Source organism: Schizosaccharomyces octosporus (genome assembly GCF_000150505.1).
Source record: "Schizosaccharomyces octosporus yFS286 unplaced genomic scaffold supercont6.1, whole genome shotgun sequence".
Lineage (NCBI taxonomy): Eukaryota > Fungi > Ascomycota > Schizosaccharomycetes > Schizosaccharomycetales > Schizosaccharomycetaceae > Schizosaccharomyces > Schizosaccharomyces octosporus.
Genome location: NW_013185619.1, coordinates 397711 through 419753, shown reverse-complemented (window position 1 = coordinate 419753; position 22043 = coordinate 397711). Strand labels below are relative to the sequence as shown.

Sequence of the window (22043 nt, the reverse complement as noted above, 5' to 3'; positions counted from 1 at the left end):
ATGGTATTGCTGACCTTCGATGAATCAACATCGAGTTTAAAGGTGACATTGTAGAATCACTGTGATAACTAGAAAAAGAATAATGAACTGTACTAAGTCTGTTTATATCAGTTACGGAGCTGCAACGTTCCAAAATACAAACAAAATACCATGAAACGTATAAATTCATAAATGTTGACCGGTAGCACATACATGAATGAAGGGTTCTGAGGCTCGTGAAAATGCGTCAAGGAGAATACGTAAAAAGCTTTTAAGTCGTCAAAATCACCAAACGGGGGCGCTGTATGGGAAGCTAACAATTAATATCTATTTGCGAATTTTCTCGCTTGTTGGAACCGTAGACTTATGCAATTGCCATTTAGTATGCAAGAAATTTTATGAATTATGTCGCTCAAACACCATATATATAAAAAAGCTGCTTCTGATGGGGGCGTGGGACACTGCGTTGTCCAAATCACTTTACTTAGAATCAAGAAGTGAAGCAATATCTAGTGAAGGAGCGTCAAGTAATCGTGAAAAGACCAAGAGCTCACAAAGTGAAACTATTTCTAGTTACGGTGCTACTGAGAGATCAATTGGAACACTACCACATTCTCTGCTTGGCACATTGCCGGAAAATGAAACAGCATTACCATCAGCTGTTCAGTATTACACACGGCAAGGGAGGGAAGATGTAATACATGTGTTTGATAAAGTTAGTCACCGAATTGAATTGGCACGAATAGATTACATCCGTGTTTGGAGAACACTAGCTCCAATGTACCGAAATTTGGCCTATGCTAGTAATACATTAGATCCAATAGCTTTTTCTTCCTTTGAAACGCCAGAGGAACAAGCTGTTGTTTTAAAGCTTTTACTTCGATTTGGTAACTCTAAACCGTATGGATGGTTTGACTCATCAATGCAGAATGCAATTCTAGATATGGCCGTTTTGTTTGAACAAGCATGTCTAGATGAATTAGCACTCGGTATCGATTCCCGAAACTTGGAACTTGTTTCGCAGTTTTCACATGTACTACATGACTTTTCAGATCCAAATGTATATGTTCAATTATACATATCAAAACATAGAGATTATCTACAGTCATACTTTCAATTTGACCCATACAGTCTTTTTACCGTGAACGCCGATAATGAACGTTCACAAATTCAATGGGGGATCCTTGAAAATGTGATCAATGATACGATTAGGTTACTAACGTCGGAATATGCTTTTACTTCAGCATCTTTTCCCGTCCCCGAGCTCGTTGAAATTCCATATGCAAGAGAAATTGTAGGGAACTCCTTTAAAAACTATGTCACCTCAATCGTTGAGCATATAGGCGATGAGGAAGTTGATTTGTATTTGATCTTTATTTCCGGCCTTTATCGCCTAAGTAAACGTTTGTTTGATATTCCTAATGGCTTCTTGATTGTAGACACTATCTTCCAATCTCAAATCGATATATATATCTCCCAGGAGCTACATAACTTTAAGATTGTTGCACAATCTGTGGTCGATCAATGGGACTTGTCTATACGAGAAAAGGAAGGTGCTACTGAGTCTTTCTTCTTTAGGAATGTTGGTCAAAATACTGCTAAAAATAATTTCTTGGAAACTTTCAAGAACGTCATGTTGCTTCCTGTTTCTCTGTTTTCTTTTCCTTCTGAAAATAACGAGCAGGCAAATATTCAACGGGCAGTTCAGATTTCTAATGAACCCGATGCGTACGATGGTTTGGATAATTTGGATCCTTCGAGATTTGTTCCTTCAAATGTATATGTTTCGCAAGATCAGTTATCGCAACTGCCGACCACAGAACTGGCAGCCCAGGCTGCTGTTTTGGACTCAAAACTAGAAGGTATTAGTAATATGTTTAGTTTAGAACTTGCCTTAAAAATAGTGCACCTATGTAAAATTAGTCTTGCTCGATCCAAAATCTTTCTCGGTATCTCAAGCAGTCAAGACGAAGATATCCAAGCTTTGCAGAAAGACCTCTTTGTCCAGTTATTGAGGCAGTTGGGTCAAGGGCATCTTAGACACGGATTTGACCGAGCTATCGAGCATTTGTCTTTACTCGACCCCAAAAAAGACTTTACTAATAATACTGCTGAGCCTATTGTTAAGTTCCTAGAGCTCATTAACGTCGGTGATATGATTCAGCAAATGATGGACACATTTTATAATGAAGAAATGAGCTCAATCTGCGTTAGGGATGATATGTTTGATCCTGCTATAGCTGAAAAGAAAAAGTTTGAACAACTCCTGGATGAAAGAGCTGCGCTTGGTCTTCATAAAGGAATCGATGTCATTATTGAGCATGTCGACTTCTTGCTAGAATCAAAGACACCAATTAATTACTTCTCCCCTCAGTCTATTGGTCTTACAAACACTATGGTTGAACCTTCGGCGGCAGCGAAAAGTATTACTCAATTTCTGCGTACTCACATGAAGCTATTAGTGGGCTCTACAGACCATGAGATATTGGATTTGTTCTATAAAGAGATAGGAATGCGTTTATTCAATTCATTGACACGTTATATAAAGCAACGCAAATTCACTGTTGAAGGTGGATTGATGCTTTTAAGGTAAGCCATTCTTTGTTGTTGATGATAACATGTACTAACACAATACAAGTGATTTAAATCTATATAATGAATTTGTGGTTTCTTTAAAACAGCGTGCGTTGTTACCTTATTTCAAAGCACTTAAAGAAATTGCACATCTATTCATTATTGATGGCAAAAATGCAGAAGAAATTGGGAAATTAGCCACTGACAACTCTCGTTTTTCTACGGCATTCCATACAGAAGAGGTTTACGAGTTTATTCATTGTCGAATTGACTGGCTCAGCATAAAGTATCAAGTCGACAAGGTGATACATGGTTTGGCTTGCTGTATTATGTGATTTCCATTTTTGACTTGTTGATAGCGGGCGCTTCACTGATGATTGTTTATGAGACTGATGAAATGTTAAAGTACTATATCTATGCATTATATAATAATTTCAAATTTTAAGAAATATTTAAGCCCTTTTTAACAGCGTACACAATTTTATAGCTAATCCATAGTTTTATGATATTTAAAGAAGTGTACCACTAATAATTAACCCTTGTCATTATCTTTTTAATAACTAAATGTCCAAAATCCCCTTAACTAATAAGTAAAATTAAAGATTGATACTTTAAACTGAAATTTTCAGATTCTTTTAGTGTGTCCATATCCGTACGGCTTTGTCGGCACCTCCTGAGGCGACGCGTTGTCCATCTGGCGACCAATCTACGGCAAAAACTTGGTCAAGATGGCCTGGCAAATCACACTTCAACTTCTTCGTACGGACATCCCAAACTTTCAAGGTTGTATCTTGAGAAGAGCTTACGAGCAATCTGGAATCCGTAGACCAAGCGCATTGATACACGGCAGCAACATGTCCACGTAGTGTAGCAAGAAACTTTCCTGTCTTGGCATCCCACAAGCGTACTGAACTGTCAAAACTAGCGGTTGCAATATGACGACCATCAGGAGAAAATGATGCATAATTTACTACCTTTTGGTGACCATGCATTTTGGCAACTGCTTTTGTGGATTTAAAGGGATCCCACAACATTAGCTGTAAATCATCACTTGCTGAAACAAGACGTTCTCCAGATTGTTTTACACATAGCTCATAACGTTCTTTAGCTTTTTCGCGTTCCTCGAGGAAGTTTTTAGGTTTGAAGTCGGTATGATCATATGCACCAGAACGCAAAACGTGTTCAGTGGACAAAGACAAATGATTGACACGTGCCGCGTGTCCCTTTAAAATGTGCAAACATTTTCCCTAAATTCGTTAATAAAACTGTTAAACAAGTAAAAAAAATCAACTCGATTACTTACATCTTTGGCATCCCATATACGAATGGTTTTGTCATAAGAAGCGGAATAAATCCAGTTTTGACCACCCCATTTGACACAAGTAATGGGTGCAGTATGACCAGAAAGCGTGTATACAAGAGTCCTAAGTTTGGTATTCCAGACACGAACAGTGTTATCTTTAGAGCCCGAGGCAAGTAAATATGGACCAGACTCGGGACTCAAGTGAAGAGGTTGCCAAGAAAGGGCCATGATAGGCTTGGTATGACGGCGAAGGGCATCGCCAAGGGGAGCACCTTTCTTTGGTTCCCATAAACGGATCTATAATGTTAGAAAACTTGTAGGAAACGATGATTGGATAGACGATAGTAGACATACAGTATTATCCATGCTTCCTGTAGCAATAATTGAAGCATCGGGAGCCCATGCAATACAAGAAACCCAATTTTGATGTCCCTTTAATGTAGAGATAGGGGTTTGTGTATCGCAATCCCATAATCTGGCAGTGCAGTCACCACTTCCTGTAACCAAACGAGCGCTAGTGCTTGGGGAAAATTGGGCTGAAATGATAGTGCCATCATGTCCGTTCATTGAAGCTGCACATCGAGTGATGGCACGAACACGAAAAACTGCCTGTGGGGTATACAGCAATGTTAAATGATCTTCTGTTTTCATAAGACCGCTATGAAACACAGTAGTATAAAGATTATCGGGAATTTCCACAGCATCTTCACCCTGCTTTAATGCAAACGTGTAAGGAACAGGATCCTCAGTCTAGAGAAAAACACAATTAGTAACGAAGCTTAAAAGAAAATCTTTTCACATACAGAACCGAGCAATTGGTTTAAAAGGATATCTAACTGACGAGCAGAACTGTTTCCAGGGACCAAAAGAGAAGGGACTTCATGGCTGTCATCTGAGGCTCGAAATTGGATATTTACGAGTGGGAATTTCTCAGGAATTTCAAAAGGTGTAGGATTCTGTTCTTCCTTTTTCTGTTTTTTGTTCTTGGGAGGCAGTAAAGTCGCCATTTTACTGACTTATTGAGCAAATAGAAATTTGGCTGTGGTAACAAGATTTTTAACAGAATTCATATACCAGAATAAAAAAGAAACGAAGCTTTATTTTAACCACGTATAGAATACGAGAAAGATAAAACTAAAGTTTTAAACTCATTTTACGCGAACGTGGTATTACGAGGTAGGAGATGTCTTCCTATGTACATATAATTTTCCTGTGATGGGAAAGCGTATGGGCGTATAGTAAAAAAAAACATACAGTAAGTAAAGGAAAGAAAAGTATAGTACGAACTTATGGTAGATTGATTGTGGTAAAAGAATATATTGCCAAGGTCTATTTGGACACGTCAATCCATAAGGATTATATTAGTAGCAGATATTAAACAAAATTACTTCATAGAATATGCTTTTCAAAGTAGAGCACCACTTGCTCCTTTCATATTCACAAAAGATAAACGATCTATGTCCTAATCTACAAAGTATCACGCGGTAAACAAAGAGGGAAAAAGGAGTGGGACAAGAAAGCCAAACTTGAGACGGGTAAAGGGATATAGAAGGAGTGCGAAACGGTAAGGTTGTATGGGGAAAAAATAGATAAGGACGAAAATAGAAGGTAGGGAATAGAAAGCATGAACACGGAACGCTATACAATGTACTTTTTAAAGTTCAAAAAAAAGCAAAAGAATTAAATAGCTCATGGGTTGAAGGATAAAATAATAAGTTGATAAAGAAGAAGCGGAATTCTAAATGACTCGAGGAGGGAAGCGGAAATTAGAATTGCTGAGAGAAACGGAAGCAGGTGGATTGGCAAAGGTAGAAGAGATATTTGGAGTAGTGGGTTTAGGACTAGGCTGGGCACCTGGCAAATCACGGAACTGAGGCTTTGGGGTATTCATCCACAAAGAACTACCAGAAGAGCCTAAACCATAGAGTTGATTCTGCATCCGACTGTCGATATTGCCGTCAAAATACCGAGATCGAATCTCAAAGAAAATTCTAGAGGTAAGTAAAGCATCACTGCCAGCCTGGTGCTGAGGACCTATACGGTTGATTTGCAAGTCATCAGCAATATCCTGAAGACCCTTTGAATTATTGAGAAGCGACTTCATAATATATTTTATATCATATGTTTTAGGGAAGTAAATACATAATATTTTGTAGAACTCTTCGTACTCACTGGGTAAAGACAGCTGAGTCATGGCTTTCAACAAATATGCAAAGTCGTACCCACTGTGAAAGGTAACCCAAGTGATATCTTCCTGAAGGACAAGACCGCTTCCAATAAGTAGTTCAGCGAAGTCAGCAGGTTCAATTCCTGCCTCTTGGTGCTTTTTAAAATCAATTCCGCTTTTCGTAAGAAGTTCAATACTTTCTGGAGCGTACATATCTTCTTGAATATTAAATCGAAAGTTGAACTGCCAAGTGAATGCTTCAGGAGGAACATTTCCATCCTCGTCGCTCATGGCCAATCCGATTTGAATGATTTTTAAAGTGTCTACATTTGCTCGTAACGTTTGGTAATGATAATCACCGCTACTCTTGAAAATTCCTAAAGGTCGGGCCACAACGCCTGGAAACTCTGTATCCATAGAGATTACCGGGTAACGCGAAACCAAGTTCATGATCAAAGTCATTTCTTGTTCCAGATTCGTTGCCCACACGTCTCGAATTGGTGCGATTTGCGATGTCACAGAGCTCATTCCTAAAGGAGGATATGATGCATTCCCAGTATCCATTTTTTGCCAAATTTAATAAAGATATAGACAAATCCTGGACTTTTATGAATTTCGGTTGTTGCTTGCTGTTGTGTTTCGCACCAAACTGAGAATGAACCTTTGGGTAACAAATAAACATGTGTTGCTTTAATGGACCATACGACACCGCACCGCTTTCTATCGTGGTTCATTATTTAGTAAACAAACGTTCATCAAGAAAAGTTTATTCACTAAAGTAATATTAATCTAGCTAGAAACCAAACTCTGATCTTTCAAAAATCTTTTACTGTTTGAAAGTTAAATGAAAAGGTCGTATGCAGTAGATGTCCATGAATGTTAAATACTTTTCTTGGTCATATATTCTACTTATTCTATATATTAAATACAGCTTTCAACGAAGACAACGTGGCCGAGTGGTTTTAAGGCGTTCGCCTGCTATCAAGTAGCCCAGCGGATTCCCTTTGGGAGCGCAGGTTCGAATCCTGCCGTTGTCGTCAAAAAACTTTTTATTCCTTCATTTTTGCAGTACTGTTCTTATACTTCTTTTTTGACTTGATTTATGGCTGAAATCTCAGGGTCCGTTTGCGCGCTGTGAATTGTCAACTCCCAATTTACACTTCATCTACGACTATTTGAGATCTTTCCTTAATAACTGAGTTTTAGGGCACGTCTTTCTCTGTGGTGAAAACTAGAATTGTTCAAGAAAAAGGTTTGATATTGTTGTCTGACAATGCATTCTACTATTATGTATGAAACCAATACCACTTGGGATAAAAAAAATATAACAGAAGAAGAATGCGATTGAAAATCAACAGAAAATAAGCACGTTTTATAGCGTACTCTTCAGGTCTCATTTAATTTTTTTTCACTGTTTGTAAACAAACCATGGTGATCTTGGAAGTAGCATTGCTACTTGGAATAAATGCTCCACACTTACACAAGAAAAAAGTTTCCAAAAGCCATCATAAAGTAGGAATCCTTTACACATTATAAAAAGAACAGCGCGCTAGTTGATTGAGCATTGAGAATTGGAAACAAATAATGCTCAAGAATTGAGAGTAAAAAACCAACGTATTCATTGAAAAGGTGCTTGCTTGGTTAAATTTAGAGACCTTCAACTATTTGTTCGGCTTTATTAATTTTTCATTATTTTTACAAGAAAAAACACAAAAATTTAGGGGTAGAGGCTCGAAGGAAGGAAGCTTTTTGCTATTTTTGGAATCTGTTTAGTGCATATCGCATTTCCTTACATTGATTGAAATCTAGAAGTTGTGTAGTATATTATACTCGCATTTACAATAATGAGAAAATTCACGCCCAAGTTTGTTCCTCGAAGAAAAGCTGGCCCTAGTACGGAGGAGAAGGAAGTCGATAGTCGAGTCAAGGTTGAATACAATACTGAAAACCAACAGCAATGGAAAAAACAAAGACCTAGGCCAGAGCTTAACATGACCGCTTCCGGTCCTTTTGCACTCGGTCCTAACGCTTCTTCTTCAGGAAGTCGTCCAGTAGGTTCTGCATACATTCCTCCACCCAGTGCGGCAGGTGTCAAATCTGAAAGTAAAGACGATACATTGTCAAAACTTATTGCTGCTGGCGATGTTGATGAAGATGGGCATTCTCGAGACATGGTGAACATTCAGAAACTTCGAACGTTGTCTGGCCAAGAAGGTGGTAGTATCGACTTAGAAGCTACCGATTTGCTTGTTCCTGTCATTTCAGATCGGACACTTCCAGAATCAGCAGATGAAGTTTTAAAGCATCATGCTGAAAGTGCTGTTCAAGCTGTTGTCGTGAATAAAGAGGAAGAGGAACAAGAAAAGCTTGCCTTTGATTTACAATCTCTTGCCCAAGATTTGGGTTTGGCACAGCAAGAAGAAAACGACTTTAAAGATCAAATTGTTTTGCTTCAATTTCCTGACAAGCTTCCTGATTTTCTTGGGCAAGCAGACGTTGATCCCGTTTGGCCTGAAGAAGCCACCCAAGTGAAAGAAGAACCGGATGCTCAGGAAAAGCCTCCTCAACCGTCAGAAAGTGGTGAAACCAAGAAAAAGGCAAATTACAAGGATGGTTTAACTTCTTTACCTGTTCCTGGTTTTCAACCTCCTGCTGGACAAGTAGGTGTTATGCGAGTTCATCAATCCGGAAAAACTGTTTTGGATATGGGTAATGTCGACTTTATAGTGCAATCTGGTTCAGACTGTCTATTTCTTCAAGAAGTCGCTGCGCTCGATTTTGAGTCTAAGCGTATGTGGAATCTTGGTACATTCCAGCGAAGAATGATTGTCAGTCCTAATTTTTAAAGTGAAGACTACAAGAGGCGATTGTTTTCAATGCCACTGAAATGTATAATAATGAAAAATGGGTTCTTTATTTTTGGATACAGGAGTTTTGATAATTTAAGAAGCATGATGACTTAACATTATGCATCATAAAAGAAATTACTTTTATATTGATTAGTATATTCTACATCTTTATAGGCTGTTAATGTGAAATGTACAATAGAAAAAAGGGTAGCAAACTGATTTAGTAGTTGCTATTGAAGTGTAATTTCTGTAAAGTGAGTCATCTTAATTATAGAATAGAGGAACTTACTGCTAGTATACTATAATTTAAATTTATCTTTCGTTTTATCTTCCCTGCACATTTCTATTCATCTTTCCATCTGTACCTTTTTGATTGACCATGCTTGTCTGGCCTTACCTAAAGCATGTTGAAATAGAGTATTACACTTTTTGATACACATAGAGAAGCTGTTTCATTTTAGTAAAATATACAAAAGAGATTTTTATGATACTTTAAATTCATTGAGAATCATAATTCGAGAAGGAATATCACTTCTAAATCCATATATTTCTATTCCTTCTTGTTAATCTAATGCTATTACGAAGGGCTCACATACTAAAATGCTTTTCAACAAGATTTAATGCTAGCTTTTGTTGTTTAAGATGGAAAAGGTTATATTCCGAAAAGGCAGATTCGCCTGAAAAACCGGATGCTCGAATGCAGGTATTTGAACGTTTAAAAATGCCAGTGTATCCATCTATTTCAGAAACTGAAGGAATTACTCCAATATCAAGGCTGCGGTCTTGGGATAATCTTCTGTTGCCGGACGACCGAAAACATGATGAGTCTTATACTGTCTGTGGTAGAATTGGCAACATAAGATACGCGAGTTCGAAACTGGTTTTCATAGACATTAATGATGGTTTGCCAAAGCTACAGTTGACCATTAGTAAACGAAATGTCACTGATAGTACCAATGAGGCTATTCCTTTTTCCAACATTCTAAAAGCGTTTCGTCGAGGAGACTATATACAGTGTACCGGATTCATTGGGAAAACAAGCAAAGGAGAATTATCAATCTATGCAACACAAATTCCAGCGATGCTGTCTCCTTGTCTTCACCAGATGCCTACCAACCTTTTAAACCAAGAAAAAAGATTTCAACAGCGTTACGTCGATTTAGTTGCAAATCCAGATACGCTTTTGGCACTAAAAAGGCGATTTCAGATCATAGATTGCATTCGCAATTTTTTTCGAAAAAATGATTTTACAGAGGTAGAAACTCCATTGCTTTCACATCATTTTGGGGGTGCCATGGCTCGTCCCTTTATCACAAATGATGCTCACAGACAACCACTTTCATTGCGATGCGCTCCTGAATTATGGCTGAAGCAACTAGTAATAGGAGGCATGCACCGAATTTTTGAGCTAGGAAAGAACTTTCGAAATGAAGGATTAGACGCTACTCATAATCCAGAATTCACCAGCTGCGAGGCTTATTGTGCATTTACTAACTTAAAAACATTTATTGACATGACTAAAGTATTGCTAGGAGAAATCTGCATGAACGTTCATGGAAGTCTGCAGTTAACCCATCTTGGAGTTTCTCTGGATAGCGACTCTTTTCAAACACTTGAATTTATCCCATCTCTTGAAAACAGTCTTAATCAATCTTTAGGCGTCATCGATAATTCCGAAGGGTGTCGGAGATTTTTATTAGACATTTTTAGGCAAAGGAATATCAAACAACCAAAAACACCTACTGTGTCACATTTACTGGATAAGCTGTTTGACCACTGCGTTTTAGAACGTCTTACAGATGGTCCTACGTTTATTGTACATCATCCAGAAATCATGTCCCCTCTAGCAAAGTCCGAGAAGATTAAATACGGGGATACAGAATATCTCGTTTCAAAACGTTTTGAGTTGTACTTAGGAAAAAGTGAAATTTGCAATGCTTACGAAGAAGAAAATAATCCGTTATCTCAAAAGGAGAAGTTTGAATCTCAGCAATACGATCGTACTGAGCTAGGTGACCAAGAAGCACCTATACCAGATGCTGACTTTGTGCGTGCGTTAGAATATGGACTTCCCCCAACAACTGGATGGGGTATGGGTGTTGATCGTTTAGTAATGCTTTTTACTGGACAGAGAAGGATAAACGAAGTATTACCGTTTGGATCTTTGCGGTATATCTGATTCATTGACTTCTCATTCATCCTTAATTTATAATAAATAAAAACATAAATAGATAATTACTTTCAGCATAAGAGTGAATAAAGTAAAGCATCAAGTATGTAATGCTTCACGTTCCAAAATTTCCTGCAACCATACGTCCAACTCCTTTGACAGATGGCCTTTTAGCCGGGAAAATTGCCTTCCAAAAGATTCTTGACAACGGTAACAGCGTACATCTTGCTGGAATAAGTAGGAAAGCGACCCCCGGACCGGAAGCTGAGAGACAGGGGTGTCAATGTTAACAAAAAATGGAGAATTAAATGAAATGTAATGTGCATTATTTTTTATACTTGGAGAAACATGATCCCGAGTCATAACGTGTAAATGAAGGTTATTCATGGATGGCCCAGCATGGAATCCTAGTTTGATAAAATCCCAAAGCGTTCTTGAAGGAACTTTTGATGACAACTCGGGATCTGAAAAAAGACTATTCCTAGCTTCTTTCATAATTATATCCGAAAGTTTGTTGAACACCATAAAACGTAGCTGGTCTATTAACGACCTGTGCTTTGCTAGGATTTCCAGAGGGTGAACCAATGTCAGCGAGGAGTTTCTTGGCATCAAGAGTAAATGCATTTTTGATTTTGGATACTTATCCCTAATGAATACGAAATCATCGTCGTAATATAACACATTATTGTGGGCCTGAGGGTGTTCGATGTATACCCGCAAGTTATCTCGAAAAGAAAGCCGTTGAGGCTTCCTCTTAACAAGAGGAGTGGTGTTTCTATGAGTGCTCATTAAGAGTTTAACTAGAAAAAAACTGTTAGTATGAATTCAACAACGGTCAACTTTCCAAGAACCATATAAGATCTAAAACGAATTACAATTATTTGAAAAGTTGAAAGGGATGATGTAGAGTAATGCAAAATATATTCAAGTATCTAAAATACTTAGATATTCTTCTTTGTGAACCCTCTAGTCATCCCAATCTTCGACAAACCCATACATGCGTCAGCAGAATTTGACATTAAGCGGTAACAAAGATTTTAGTTTTAAAGCTTTCTTTTTACAATTACAATGGTAGTCCTAATTTTGTTTCCATAAAAAAACCGAACTTGAAAAAAAGTTGGTTGGGTTGGTAATGATCAAATACATTGCAGGAAAAAATGTAATGGTTTCGCCATGAGAGCAGTTGCTCACTTTTCTCTTTCCTTGTTTCTTTGTTTTAAACATTGAAATACAAACGTTGAGAAATTACACCGCTTGCTCATATGTAGTTTATTTCAATTTCTAGCAATTCAAAACTTGTGACATTAAGAGGTTCCATATGAAAAAATGACCAACACCGTGTGGTTAATTCAGGGAATTTGCATTTTTCTCTAGTCTTTCCATTCTTTTGTCCGATCTCATGGAATTGTATACCGAATTAAATGTTCAATCATGATCAAGATATAAACAGACTAAAACAAGTACAGGAATCCATACCATCCAGTAGTCGTTTTCACTTATTTTCTTTTTGCTGCTTTCTGAATCCCTGTCTTATTATTCAGATTTAACAATGTCCATTTCTTATGAAATGCTCCGTCTCTATGTGAATGGACAAGAAACATTGCTATAGAAGAAAATCCAATTGGAAAAAATAGTATTTTTATATTGTTTACATTATTTCAGCTTTATCAAGCTTGACTATATCCGTTTCAATTGTGGTTAAAAAGACAAGCTTCATCTCAAAAGCTCGTATTCCAACACATACTCCCGATCTGTTTTCTAAAGCCTTTTCCTTAATACAGCGTAAATAGTGTTAAAACAAATTAGAGCATTTTCAGCCTGCATGATACTAAAACAATGAATTGAGCAAAGGCGCATTTCAGTTTTTCAATATGAAAAAGGTAAAAACAAAAAATAAAAAAAAAGAGAGAAAATAGCAGTATAAGGATTAATAGGGTGTAAAAAACTAGAATCAACAAGCTTCTGATAAGTACCCTTGCCTTTGCTCACCTTGTATTAATCATTGAAGGGTTATTCTCGTAACAATTAAAACATCCATATGTTCAGTACATAATTGAGCATATTAAAGATTTTTCTTTCAAATGTCGGTTTCAGAAGTTGCAAAAAGAGTTCTGTCAATCCAAGTATGTCTTTGTAAAAAGTTTTACAACTAACAAGCCTTTATTTAGTCTTCTGTCTGCCACGGCTACGTAGGAAATAGAGCTGCTACCTTCCCCTTGCAATTGCATGAATGGGAAGTGGATGTTGTACCTACTGTTCACTTCTCTAACCATCTTGGTATGTTTTGTTCCAATGAGGAAAATGCAATTTTTTTCCTTTGGTAACGAAGGCGTTTTGAGGAAAAGCGGAATCAGTTTCGTTTATACAATCATTGCCTTTTAAATCATCTCCTTTAAAGCTTGGTCTTGGTGATTTCTTTATCTAATTAATACTAGGCTATGGTAGTACGAGAGGTCGTGCATGCGAGCCATCAGAAGTTCAAGAACTCTTGGAAGCTTTGCTAGATAAAAACGATTTTGTTTATGATGCGATTTTGACAGGCTTCATACCAAATCAAGGGGTCCTTGAAGTAGTTTCAAAGCTACTAATCGAGTATCAAAGTCGACATCCTCATGTGAAATGGATAGCAGATCCTGTTATGGGAGACCAAGGAGAAACTTATGTAGAAGAAGACGTTCTAAACACATATAAAAATGTTTTATCACATGCCTTCTTAATAACGCCAAATGCCTTTGAAGTCAAGTAGGTATTACGAACCAAATTTGTCCGACTGTTTCATTAACTGAGTTTATTATAGTTTGTTAACAGGAGTCTCTGTCATGAACAAGTCTACTGCGTTGTACGGATTAAAGCGCATTTATGATTTATACAAGGTCCCACAGGCAGTAATCACATCCTTTGAGGATGCGGGTGATTCGTATTCAATATATTGTATGGGATATTCACTCCAAGAAGGTAAAATTCGTTCCTTTTTGTACTCGTATCCTTCTCTTTCCGGCATATTTACAGGAACAGGAGATTTGTTTTCAGGTCTGACATTGGCAAAGTATGTGGATGAAGAACTTCGACAAAAAGAAAAAGCATCGAAAAATATATTGAATGAAGTTTCAGATTCGGACTTCTTCGCTGAAGTGATCGGGCAAGTTTTGTCTTGTATGCGTTCTGTGCTTATTAGAACAAAAGAACATACGCTTCAAAGGCTAAAACTTGACAGCAGCATTGAAAAAGATATGTTTTTACTTAGCAATGCCTCCGAACTTCGACTGGTCCAGTCCAAGGACGATCTGCTTTCGAAAGAAAATATCTATACACCTGAAAAGTGGAATGGTTTGGAACGAAACATATAAGAACTAAGGCAATGATTGCAACTCTACATGTTGATGAAAATATAAAAATACAGAAATAAAGGTTTTCATTATCGTTCTTAAGTTGGTTTTTCATATCAGTCTAGTACATGGGTATGAATCAAATGCGATAAAAGCAATCGCTATAGTCGTTTTAGTGATTAAATACTAAGCTATACTGCTTTGTAAGACTTGTGTTTTCCATGTTAGTTGTCTCTTCTATATTACATACGCCTAAAGGACGAAACACGATAAGTATGCTATATTTTGTCAAGCAAAGATACCTTCGATGTATATTTCAGTCTCTATAACAACTTTGTGAGTATTTTTAGTGACCACTGCTTAAGCAAGTCCCGGGTAGCTCAATCGGTTTAGAGCGTCTGACTCTTATGAAGGTTATCAGAAGGTTGCGAGTTCGAGTCTCGCCTTGGGAGTTCTTTTTTACTCTTTCGTTTTTATTTTTCTAGTCTATCAAGAATAGAAACAAAAGTGAATTAATATTTCACAGGTTCACAAGGCAAACTGATGCTTGAAAATGTCGATGGTCCATCAGTTTTCATCCATTAAACTGGCAAGATATAAAGTTAGACATTCTTCGAACCAAACTACCATTGCTGCCGCAAGCTCTTCAATAGCAAGCACGCTAGCTTGAAGGTGACAAGTTTTGCCAAAATAAAACTATAAAGCTCAAATTCTTTTTATAAACTAATTCCTATAGCTTTTTTCGGGCAATCACCCGAGTTCTTTATTCCTTCTTATGTTTTGAATATATAATCTAGTTTAAACAAGTCAATAGATGAATAAAATACATGCCCCATAGAAGTTTCTGAAAGATACTCGTTCAATACCTCGAACAATACACTGAACACGTCCCTTTTCCGTCGGCTATCTCAAATTGGTTTGACACATCGTATTGAAATAATAAATGGACGATAAACAGGTAGCAATAACTATTTACATGATATATGAATAGCTCACCAAATAGCACTTGGTATAACGGCGTAACAAGAACACAATCTATACTCTCTATATTTATACATTACATATTTAAAACATTAGTTTACTATAAAACGCACTTTGACCAGCCGACCTATCGTCGCTACGATCATTTCTTATGATAGACAAATACATTTCTTACTACTTTTACCTTGGGATCTATCCACTTCTCACTGGGATTTATGGAAGAGATTTGATCTTTCTCTACAACATCTCTTGAAAATTTTCTTTTATACCGTACCAGATTACCTTAAAAATATACTAAATAAAACGAATATACATAACCCGAATCTATAATTTTGATTAGCATCACCCTAGTGCCTCTTTCGACGATGTCTCTTGCGTTGACCCACAGCTCCGATGATATTCACCGGAGGAGAGTCCTCAGGAGGTGCAGGGTGTGATGCCGACTTTTTCTTTCTAACACTCAAAGGATTGGGTCCCTTAGGACCTTTACGCTTCTTCTTCTTCGGTTGCTCCTCTGTATTTTCAGTGGCTTCATTACCAGTTTCTTCCCCTTCGGATTCACTAACTGGTCTTTTGCCAGATAAAATTTGCTTTTCTTCTTTCGACACACCCATCTGGGAAGATTCCTTGGCATGCTTTTCCAGCATTGTAGCTCTGGAAGCAGGTTCTAAAACTACTACAGAACGCTTCATATAAATAAGTGGTACTCCAGGTACAGAGCGAAGGTGATCACGAAGTTCAGTATTTTGAGTTGCAACAACATATCGGTGTTTGTTCTTTCCGTTGACGTTGATACAGCTCTGCATGCATTCTAAAGGTGACTTTGCTTCATCAATATGGCCGCAACGTCTTCGTTCAAACGATTTCGCAATTTGGATTTCTTGTTTTGCTTCCTGTGACCGACTGTAAAGTTGGCGTATGCAGCACTGGGTAATCACTAGACACAATTAGTATACATAAATACTTTCAACTCTCATCTGCAAAGTAGAATAAGATGAAAAGCATATAGAATATATCTATACGGGGTGTTCCCTCTCTTTGCAACTTTCGCTATAGGTTGGACGCGTTTTATGCCACAAAAGCTTTTCATTTTCCAACTTTTCTACTAGTCACACGTACTTGGTTTAATATCTCCTTGTACTGTTCTCTTGATAGCAGCAGTGATGTCCATTTTTGATTTTGTCAAATCCGAAATAAAATCAGAATCAACTAGGGTGATCGTTAGTTTTCCATCTTTGTAAGATATAATAAAAAATAGAGATATAATATACTCTACACCTGCTTCGAGAACTACATATGAGTTATGTGAAAAGTGCTTACCTAAAACTTGATACGGCTCACGAAAACCGAAAACAAGTTGATACGTATGCATCAACTTTCTGTAAGTCTTTGCTCGTTTTTGTCTCATCTTTTCAGATACCAATAAAACTACTCGTCAACTGAGCAGAATAAATTATCGGGTTATACTTTTAATAGAAGAGCGACTTAGCTCAAATTTTTTTTAAAAGAGAAAGCAATTTCAACAGTACTTTCTTATTAACTCGAGAATATGGCGGAATCCAGCGTTTGGTAAACTGAGAGCCGGATGGGCAGAGAGTAGCTTCACATAGAAAAGTTTTCAAATATGATGCCCTCAACCAACCCTTTCTAAATTCAAAATCGTAGGTTCTCAACCATCGAATCTAATTGTTTGAGGTAAAAAAGTCAACAAAATTTAAAATTTTGAATCCTTAACGGTTGACCGAAAGAAGTTGTCAATAGCGTACAGGTCTTGTGAATTTTGAAACTTCTCCCAAGTTTTGTCACTCTAACCAAGCATACTAAAATAATTTTGTTCAAATTACTTACAAATAGTTTTCGGCTGCTTTTTACATCCTGGAAATTACTGTTTTAAAGGAATCCAAAGATTGCGCTTAGGAAAGTTTTAGAGTACATCTCGTTGAACTCGGATTGATTTTTCAACAAGTGACATAGCAATTAGGCTAAAGTAATTATTTTTTTATTCTACTCATTCCAAAGAAAAAAACGAGATGACTGAAGCATCATCAAAGGCAGGTCCTTTTAACCATCCTTGCCAGTTCATCTCCTACCTTCCTGAAAAACAATTACTTGTTTGCTGTTCTGGTCCGTATCTATTAGGCTTTTCCTTGGCTACGGGAGAAAAAACCTTTGAGTTTTGCTACGAAGATGACTTAAAGCAGAAAAATAAAGAGGCAGCAGCTTATGGCCAAGCATTTCGTCAAGTAGCTGTTTCAAAAGATGAATCTCGTCTAGCTGCTGTAAGCGAAGATAAGTGCTTACGACTATGGGAAGTTGATGAGGCCGCTAAAGTTCATTTGCTTTACGAAAAGACAATTCCTAAACGATGCGCAGATATGAAGTTTCACGATTCTGGTGATCTTATATTTGGAGACAAATTTGGGGATGTTTACCGTATAAATGAAGAATGGTTCAAAAGCATGTCCTCGGAAAACCAAGAAGAAAAAAAGGACTTAAAATTGGAGCCTGTCATGGGACATGTTTCCATTTTAACTCAACTTTGCCTTACAAAGGACCCACATAAAGCTGATCAAGAAATCATCGTCACTTCTGACAGAGATGAGCATATTCGAATCTCTCGGTATCCTTCAGCCTATATAATTGACGGATTTTGCATGGGTCATGAAGAGTAAGTATAATACAACTTTTGCTGGTCATATCAATACTAACACTATTTAGTTTTGTTTCTCGTATATCATTATACGATAGTTCTACTTTAATATCTGGAGGAGGTGATAACCATGTTTTCTTATGGGACTTAAAATCCTGCCAGTGCTTGGATGCTTTTGATGTCCGCTCGGCTTTTGCTAATTATTTGTCGTTTGACAAGCCAATGGTAATTTCTTCTATTATCCCTATTCCTTTAAAAAATTTGATAGCTTTTGCATGTGAGGGTGTAGCCGGTTTAATTTTTGCAGCAGTTTCTTCCGAAAAACGGTTAACTTATCATTCCGCTCTACCTCTTGCAGGTCCCGTGCTTCATGCCATTCTCGTAGAAAAACCAGAGGAACGCATCATTGCTTCTTTGGATTCAAGTGTTACATTTGGTCTATGCTTTCAGGAAGTAGGTTTTACTAATGAAGGATCCGTTCAGCAACTCGAGAATCCTATTTTAGATCGCATCGAAAAGGAAGGACTTATTAAGACAGAAACGGTATTCTGTCCTTTGGCCCAACTACATACTATGAGGAAAAATCATTCAAAGTTTTTGAAGTCGGAGTCCACTCAACATACTAAGGACTGAAAAGATAGTACTTGAAAGCAATGGGAATTACATGGTTGAAACGGTTTTTGAGTATTCGTATGTATTTACTTAAGCATAGCATAAACACTGTAACTCCAAACTTGCCTACATCAGTACAGCCACTTGTGCCAATGCTTCCTCTTCTAAACATTATAGCTAATTACAACACTTACAAAATTACAACAACGTAAATTTTGGAAAAAAAGAAACCATCCTATTTATTAACTACCAGAGGGAGTTTAGTCGAAGAGACCGAAACCCATGTCCTCGTCGGACTCCTCAGGCTCTTCAGCCTTTTGCTCAGCAGCAGGAGCCTCAGCAGCGGGAGCAGCAGCAGGGGCAGCAGCAGCGAAAGCAGAGGGGTCAGCAAGGAAAGCCTTGGCCTAAAGATTGAGTTAGTAGATGTTATAAATGAAGAATCAATGAAAATTTCAAAAGATTGGCACAACTTGATATTTTCAGCAAAAAATTAGAGTGTTTAACATGCGCTCACAGAGATAGCGAGTTATAAAGCCTCATCAATCAACATCAAGAGAACAGCACCATTTTCCCTGGAATTAAAACCATCAACGGCTTACAGTTTGAATGCTTTCTCTTACCGAAATAGCCAGAAAAAACAGACACCAAAAACCGATTGAAAGTTTCTATAACAGGAAAAACTAACTTTTGAAATTTACATAATATACATACCTGTTCAGTACCCTCGAAGGTGTATTCGGTAGCCAAAGAGACACCAACCAAGTTCTTGTAAGAGTTGACAATGGAGTGCAAAGCAGAAACGATGGTAGGGTAGTTGGCAGCCAAAGAGATGGAAGCAACAACCTTGGCGGCATCCAAAAGACGAGCAACAAGATCGTCCTCAGAAACATCTAAGATGGCGGGGTTGAAGAGGTTACCTTGGTCATAGACGTGAATGACATCCATACCGTAGGTGAAGGGAGAGATGTCCAACATGTTAAGCAAGACGGCTTCGGAAGGACCAACCTTAGTATCCTTCTCGACCAAGTGAACTTCATTAGTGATTTCAATGGTACCACGAGTAATCTTGGTAGGGATACCAAGGGCTTGGAAGAAAGAGGTCTTACCGGGTTCCATACCAGTGTTACCGGCAGGAAGGAAAACATCCAAAGGAGCAATAGCGTTGGGACGGGCAGGAGCGGCAACGACATTAGCAATAATGGCTTGACGGACTTCCTTCAAATCACCGTTGGTGAAAACGAAACCAACGTTACCACGAACGTTAGGCATAAGACGCTCGAGCTCGGGCAATTCATTGATGATACCGCGCATAGCACGACGGATCATAGTGTTCTTACCCATGATCAACTCAGCAGAACCACGCAAGTCCTTACGGACAGTGTGCATTTGTTGAGAAGAAACATTGTCAATGTTAACAACAAAGACAGAGTGGTACTTTTGGAAGAGTTGGTGGAGCTTCTCGAAGTATTTAGTCTTGTTTTCCTTGCCGATAGCCATTTTTCGTGGTGTTTGATTTGTTTTGTTGGTTTATGAAGAAAAGGCAACTGCCAAATTTTGTTGCTCCTGCTATAACAAATTTGTGACTGTTTTTGGATGCTCCCATTCGCAGTCCAAGTTTCGTGTACTTTGGGAAGTCAATTTACGAACTAGAGTGTAATACGTACTTGAATATAACGAATTATATGTTCTTTTGTCCCACTTGACTGCGTAAACCCCTATAGCGTGTCATAGCACAGTATACCGTCCACATCATAATTGAATGACAAAATGCACTTGACATTTTCAAAATTGGCAAATATGGCGGATCAAGGTATAAAAGGGTTTGCTACAGATTATACGGATTGGCCGGCAGATGTATGCAAGTATTCCGCTGTGTTTGACGATATTTTGGTTGTGGGCACTTACATGTTGGATGAAACGACCAGATTGCGACATGGAAAACTCGTTCTATACGATACTCAGGAGAGGAAACTGTAAGGAAACAGGTTATATCCGTTGCAAGGATGCTAACAATGCTAGAAACCGGATCTTTGTCATGCACTGCGATGCTATTCTAGATTTTAAATGGTAAGTAAATATATAAAGCGCGCAGATAGAGCGATGTGCTGCCCCTGATCGAAAAGCTTTACGTTAAAGAAGTATTAAATCGCTTCAAACTTCTTTATGTTACTCTTAGTTAGAGGTTTGTTAGGCGGTTGCTAGTCGCGTTGTTGAGTTGTGGATAATTTGTTTGAAATTCTTCTCATGCCTCGGGTTGTCTAACATAGAATAGGTCTCCTCATGATCCTTCTATTTTAGCAGTGGCTCATTCAACTGGTCACATTTCTTTTTATCGCCATCAATTTCGTGCGGAACTTATGTTTTTAAGAGGCATTAAGGTGGCCGATTCCAGCGTGCTTATGTTGGCGTTAGATTTTTCGGACGATGGAAAAGACATCTCCGTTTCGCTTTCGAACGGTATTGTTATTACCATTGACATTCCTTCCGGAGTCATTAAGAATACGTGGAAGGAGCACCATTATGAAGCTTGGACTGTTCATTATTCTCGCGATGACAACAACCTACTGTATTCTGGTGGAGATGATGCAGTATTAAATTGTTACGATCAAAGAATCCCTTCTTCTTGTGTGTGGAAGGATATTAAAACTCATCAATCAGGAGTCGTTTCTGTCCTTTCTCGTCCCACCTTTGGTTCATATATAGCTACCGGAGAGTATGGAGATCTTATGCATACGTTGGATACCAGACGGATTGGTCGACCTATTGCCGATGCTAATCTTGGCGGTGGTGTCTGGCGGTTAGAACACATGTACTCCAACGATGATTATCATCAGGTATTAGGTGTCTTGATGCACCGTGGTGCCCAAGTCCTTCGCATCGCTAGTGACTTTTCTTCCATCGATGCCACTAGCGGTGTTTTTGATGATCATGAGAGCATGTGTTATGGAGGTGATTGGCGACGTAAGGATAATTTGATTGCTACGTGTTCGTTTTACGATAAACGTGTTTGTCTTTGGGAAGATATGAACCGTCTCATGAATTAAACTGAGTTGAAATCTCGTTTGCTGCATTTTAATCTATTATGTTTGGGTTTCGCTTTTATCCTTTATGGAAATATATGCTCTGGACTGGTCGATACCAAAAGAAAGAAAAGAAAAACTTTAAAAGTCATTTTGTGTTAACCCTATATTCCATCCCTCCTATAATGGGATTTGTACAAAAAATAAAAATAAGCTGTTGAAAATACTTATGATGTCCGTTTTACCCTTATGATTGTTTTACTCAACCTATTCCCCGTCAGCTTCGTTTGATTCAATAACCTTTACATTCGTTTTACCGATAACAATCAAGATTGATTCCCCCTCCCATAGTTGGTCTTCCTGTTTCGTTTTTGTTTTTCTATAATTGAATCATTATTCGTACCAAAATCTA

The 22043-nt window shown here is 37.9% G+C and overlaps 11 protein-coding genes and 2 non-coding genes across 13 annotated transcripts; 8 read left to right on the top strand and 5 right to left on the bottom strand.

The window, feature by feature from the left end:
• The first annotated feature begins 68 nt into the window (after nucleotides 1-68).
• Nucleotides 69-3132, top strand: SOCG_02810 (F-box protein Pof6). Its single transcript, XM_013161300.1, has 2 exons — nucleotides 69-2568; nucleotides 2618-3132. Exons 1-2 carry the CDS (start codon nucleotides 197-199, stop codon nucleotides 2886-2888), a joined length of 2643 nt encoding a protein of 880 aa, XP_013016754.1. The 5' UTR covers nucleotides 69-196; the 3' UTR covers nucleotides 2889-3132.
• Nucleotides 3010-4900, bottom strand: SOCG_02809 (notchless-like protein). Its single transcript, XM_013161299.1, has 4 exons — nucleotides 4660-4900; nucleotides 4211-4606; nucleotides 3857-4153; nucleotides 3010-3800 (listed from the first exon to the last, which is right to left on the bottom strand). Exons 1-4 carry the CDS (start codon nucleotides 4861-4863, stop codon nucleotides 3189-3191), a joined length of 1509 nt encoding a protein of 502 aa, XP_013016753.1. The 5' UTR covers nucleotides 4864-4900; the 3' UTR covers nucleotides 3010-3188.
• A 253-nt stretch (nucleotides 4901-5153) lies between these two features.
• SOCG_02808 (CCR4-Not complex CAF1 family ribonuclease subunit Caf1) lies at nucleotides 5154-6660 on the bottom strand. The gene has a single exon (XM_013161298.1). The coding sequence runs from the start codon at nucleotides 6585-6587 to the stop codon at nucleotides 5595-5597; it is 993 nt and encodes a 330-aa protein (XP_013016752.1). The 5' UTR covers nucleotides 6588-6660; the 3' UTR covers nucleotides 5154-5594.
• Nucleotides 6661-6965: 305 nt separating this feature from the next.
• On the top strand, nucleotides 6966-7060 carry SOCG_16099. Its single transcript has one exon. It is a non-coding gene; the product is annotated as a tRNA-Ser (tRNA).
• Nucleotides 7061-7493: 433 nt separating this feature from the next.
• On the top strand, nucleotides 7494-9091 carry SOCG_02807 (DNA-directed RNA polymerase III complex subunit Rpc53). Its single transcript, XM_013161297.1, has one exon. It carries the CDS (start codon nucleotides 7868-7870, stop codon nucleotides 8867-8869), a length of 1002 nt encoding a protein of 333 aa, XP_013016751.1. The 5' UTR covers nucleotides 7494-7867; the 3' UTR covers nucleotides 8870-9091.
• Nucleotides 9092-9212: 121 nt separating this feature from the next.
• Nucleotides 9213-12824, top strand: SOCG_02806 (lysine-tRNA ligase). The gene has a single exon (XM_013161296.1). The coding sequence runs from the start codon at nucleotides 9444-9446 to the stop codon at nucleotides 11049-11051; it is 1608 nt and encodes a 535-aa protein (XP_013016750.1). The 5' UTR covers nucleotides 9213-9443; the 3' UTR covers nucleotides 11052-12824.
• SOCG_02805 (aprataxin) lies at nucleotides 9388-12239 on the bottom strand. The gene is made up of 2 exons (XM_013161295.1): nucleotides 12040-12239; nucleotides 9388-11842 (listed from the first exon to the last, which is right to left on the bottom strand). Exons 1-2 carry the CDS (start codon nucleotides 12059-12061, stop codon nucleotides 11142-11144), a joined length of 723 nt encoding a protein of 240 aa, XP_013016749.1. The 5' UTR covers nucleotides 12062-12239; the 3' UTR covers nucleotides 9388-11141.
• Nucleotides 12769-15206, top strand: SOCG_02804 (pyridoxine-pyridoxal-pyridoxamine kinase). The gene is made up of 4 exons (XM_013161294.1): nucleotides 12769-13165; nucleotides 13211-13319; nucleotides 13478-13784; nucleotides 13840-15206. Exons 1-4 carry the CDS (start codon nucleotides 13124-13126, stop codon nucleotides 14387-14389), a joined length of 1008 nt encoding a protein of 335 aa, XP_013016748.1. The 5' UTR covers nucleotides 12769-13123; the 3' UTR covers nucleotides 14390-15206.
• SOCG_16098 lies at nucleotides 14738-14820 on the top strand. The gene has a single exon. It is a non-coding gene; the product is annotated as a tRNA-Lys (tRNA).
• A 350-nt stretch (nucleotides 15207-15556) lies between the features above and the next one.
• On the bottom strand, nucleotides 15557-17240 carry SOCG_02803 (rRNA processing protein). The gene is made up of 3 exons (XM_013161293.1): nucleotides 16670-17240; nucleotides 16469-16558; nucleotides 15557-16286 (listed from the first exon to the last, which is right to left on the bottom strand). The coding sequence occupies exons 1-3, from the start codon at nucleotides 16755-16757 to the stop codon at nucleotides 15697-15699; spliced, it is 768 nt and encodes a 255-aa protein (XP_013016747.1). The 5' UTR covers nucleotides 16758-17240; the 3' UTR covers nucleotides 15557-15696.
• On the top strand, nucleotides 16927-18942 carry SOCG_02802 (tRNA (guanine-N7-)-methyltransferase subunit Trm82). Its single transcript, XM_013161292.1, has 2 exons — nucleotides 16927-18017; nucleotides 18068-18942. The coding sequence occupies exons 1-2, from the start codon at nucleotides 17380-17382 to the stop codon at nucleotides 18630-18632; spliced, it is 1203 nt and encodes a 400-aa protein (XP_013016746.1). The 5' UTR covers nucleotides 16927-17379; the 3' UTR covers nucleotides 18633-18942.
• On the bottom strand, nucleotides 18825-20211 carry SOCG_02801 (60S acidic ribosomal protein Rpp0). Its single transcript, XM_013161291.1, has 2 exons — nucleotides 19323-20211; nucleotides 18825-19015 (listed from the first exon to the last, which is right to left on the bottom strand). Exons 1-2 carry the CDS (start codon nucleotides 20106-20108, stop codon nucleotides 18872-18874), a joined length of 930 nt encoding a protein of 309 aa, XP_013016745.1. The 5' UTR covers nucleotides 20109-20211; the 3' UTR covers nucleotides 18825-18871.
• SOCG_02800 (WRDR85 family WD repeat protein) lies at nucleotides 20163-22042 on the top strand. Its single transcript, XM_013161290.1, has 3 exons — nucleotides 20163-20584; nucleotides 20631-20678; nucleotides 20884-22042. Exons 1-3 carry the CDS (start codon nucleotides 20379-20381, stop codon nucleotides 21653-21655), a joined length of 1026 nt encoding a protein of 341 aa, XP_013016744.1. The 5' UTR covers nucleotides 20163-20378; the 3' UTR covers nucleotides 21656-22042.
• Nucleotide 22043: the final 1 nt, after the last annotated feature.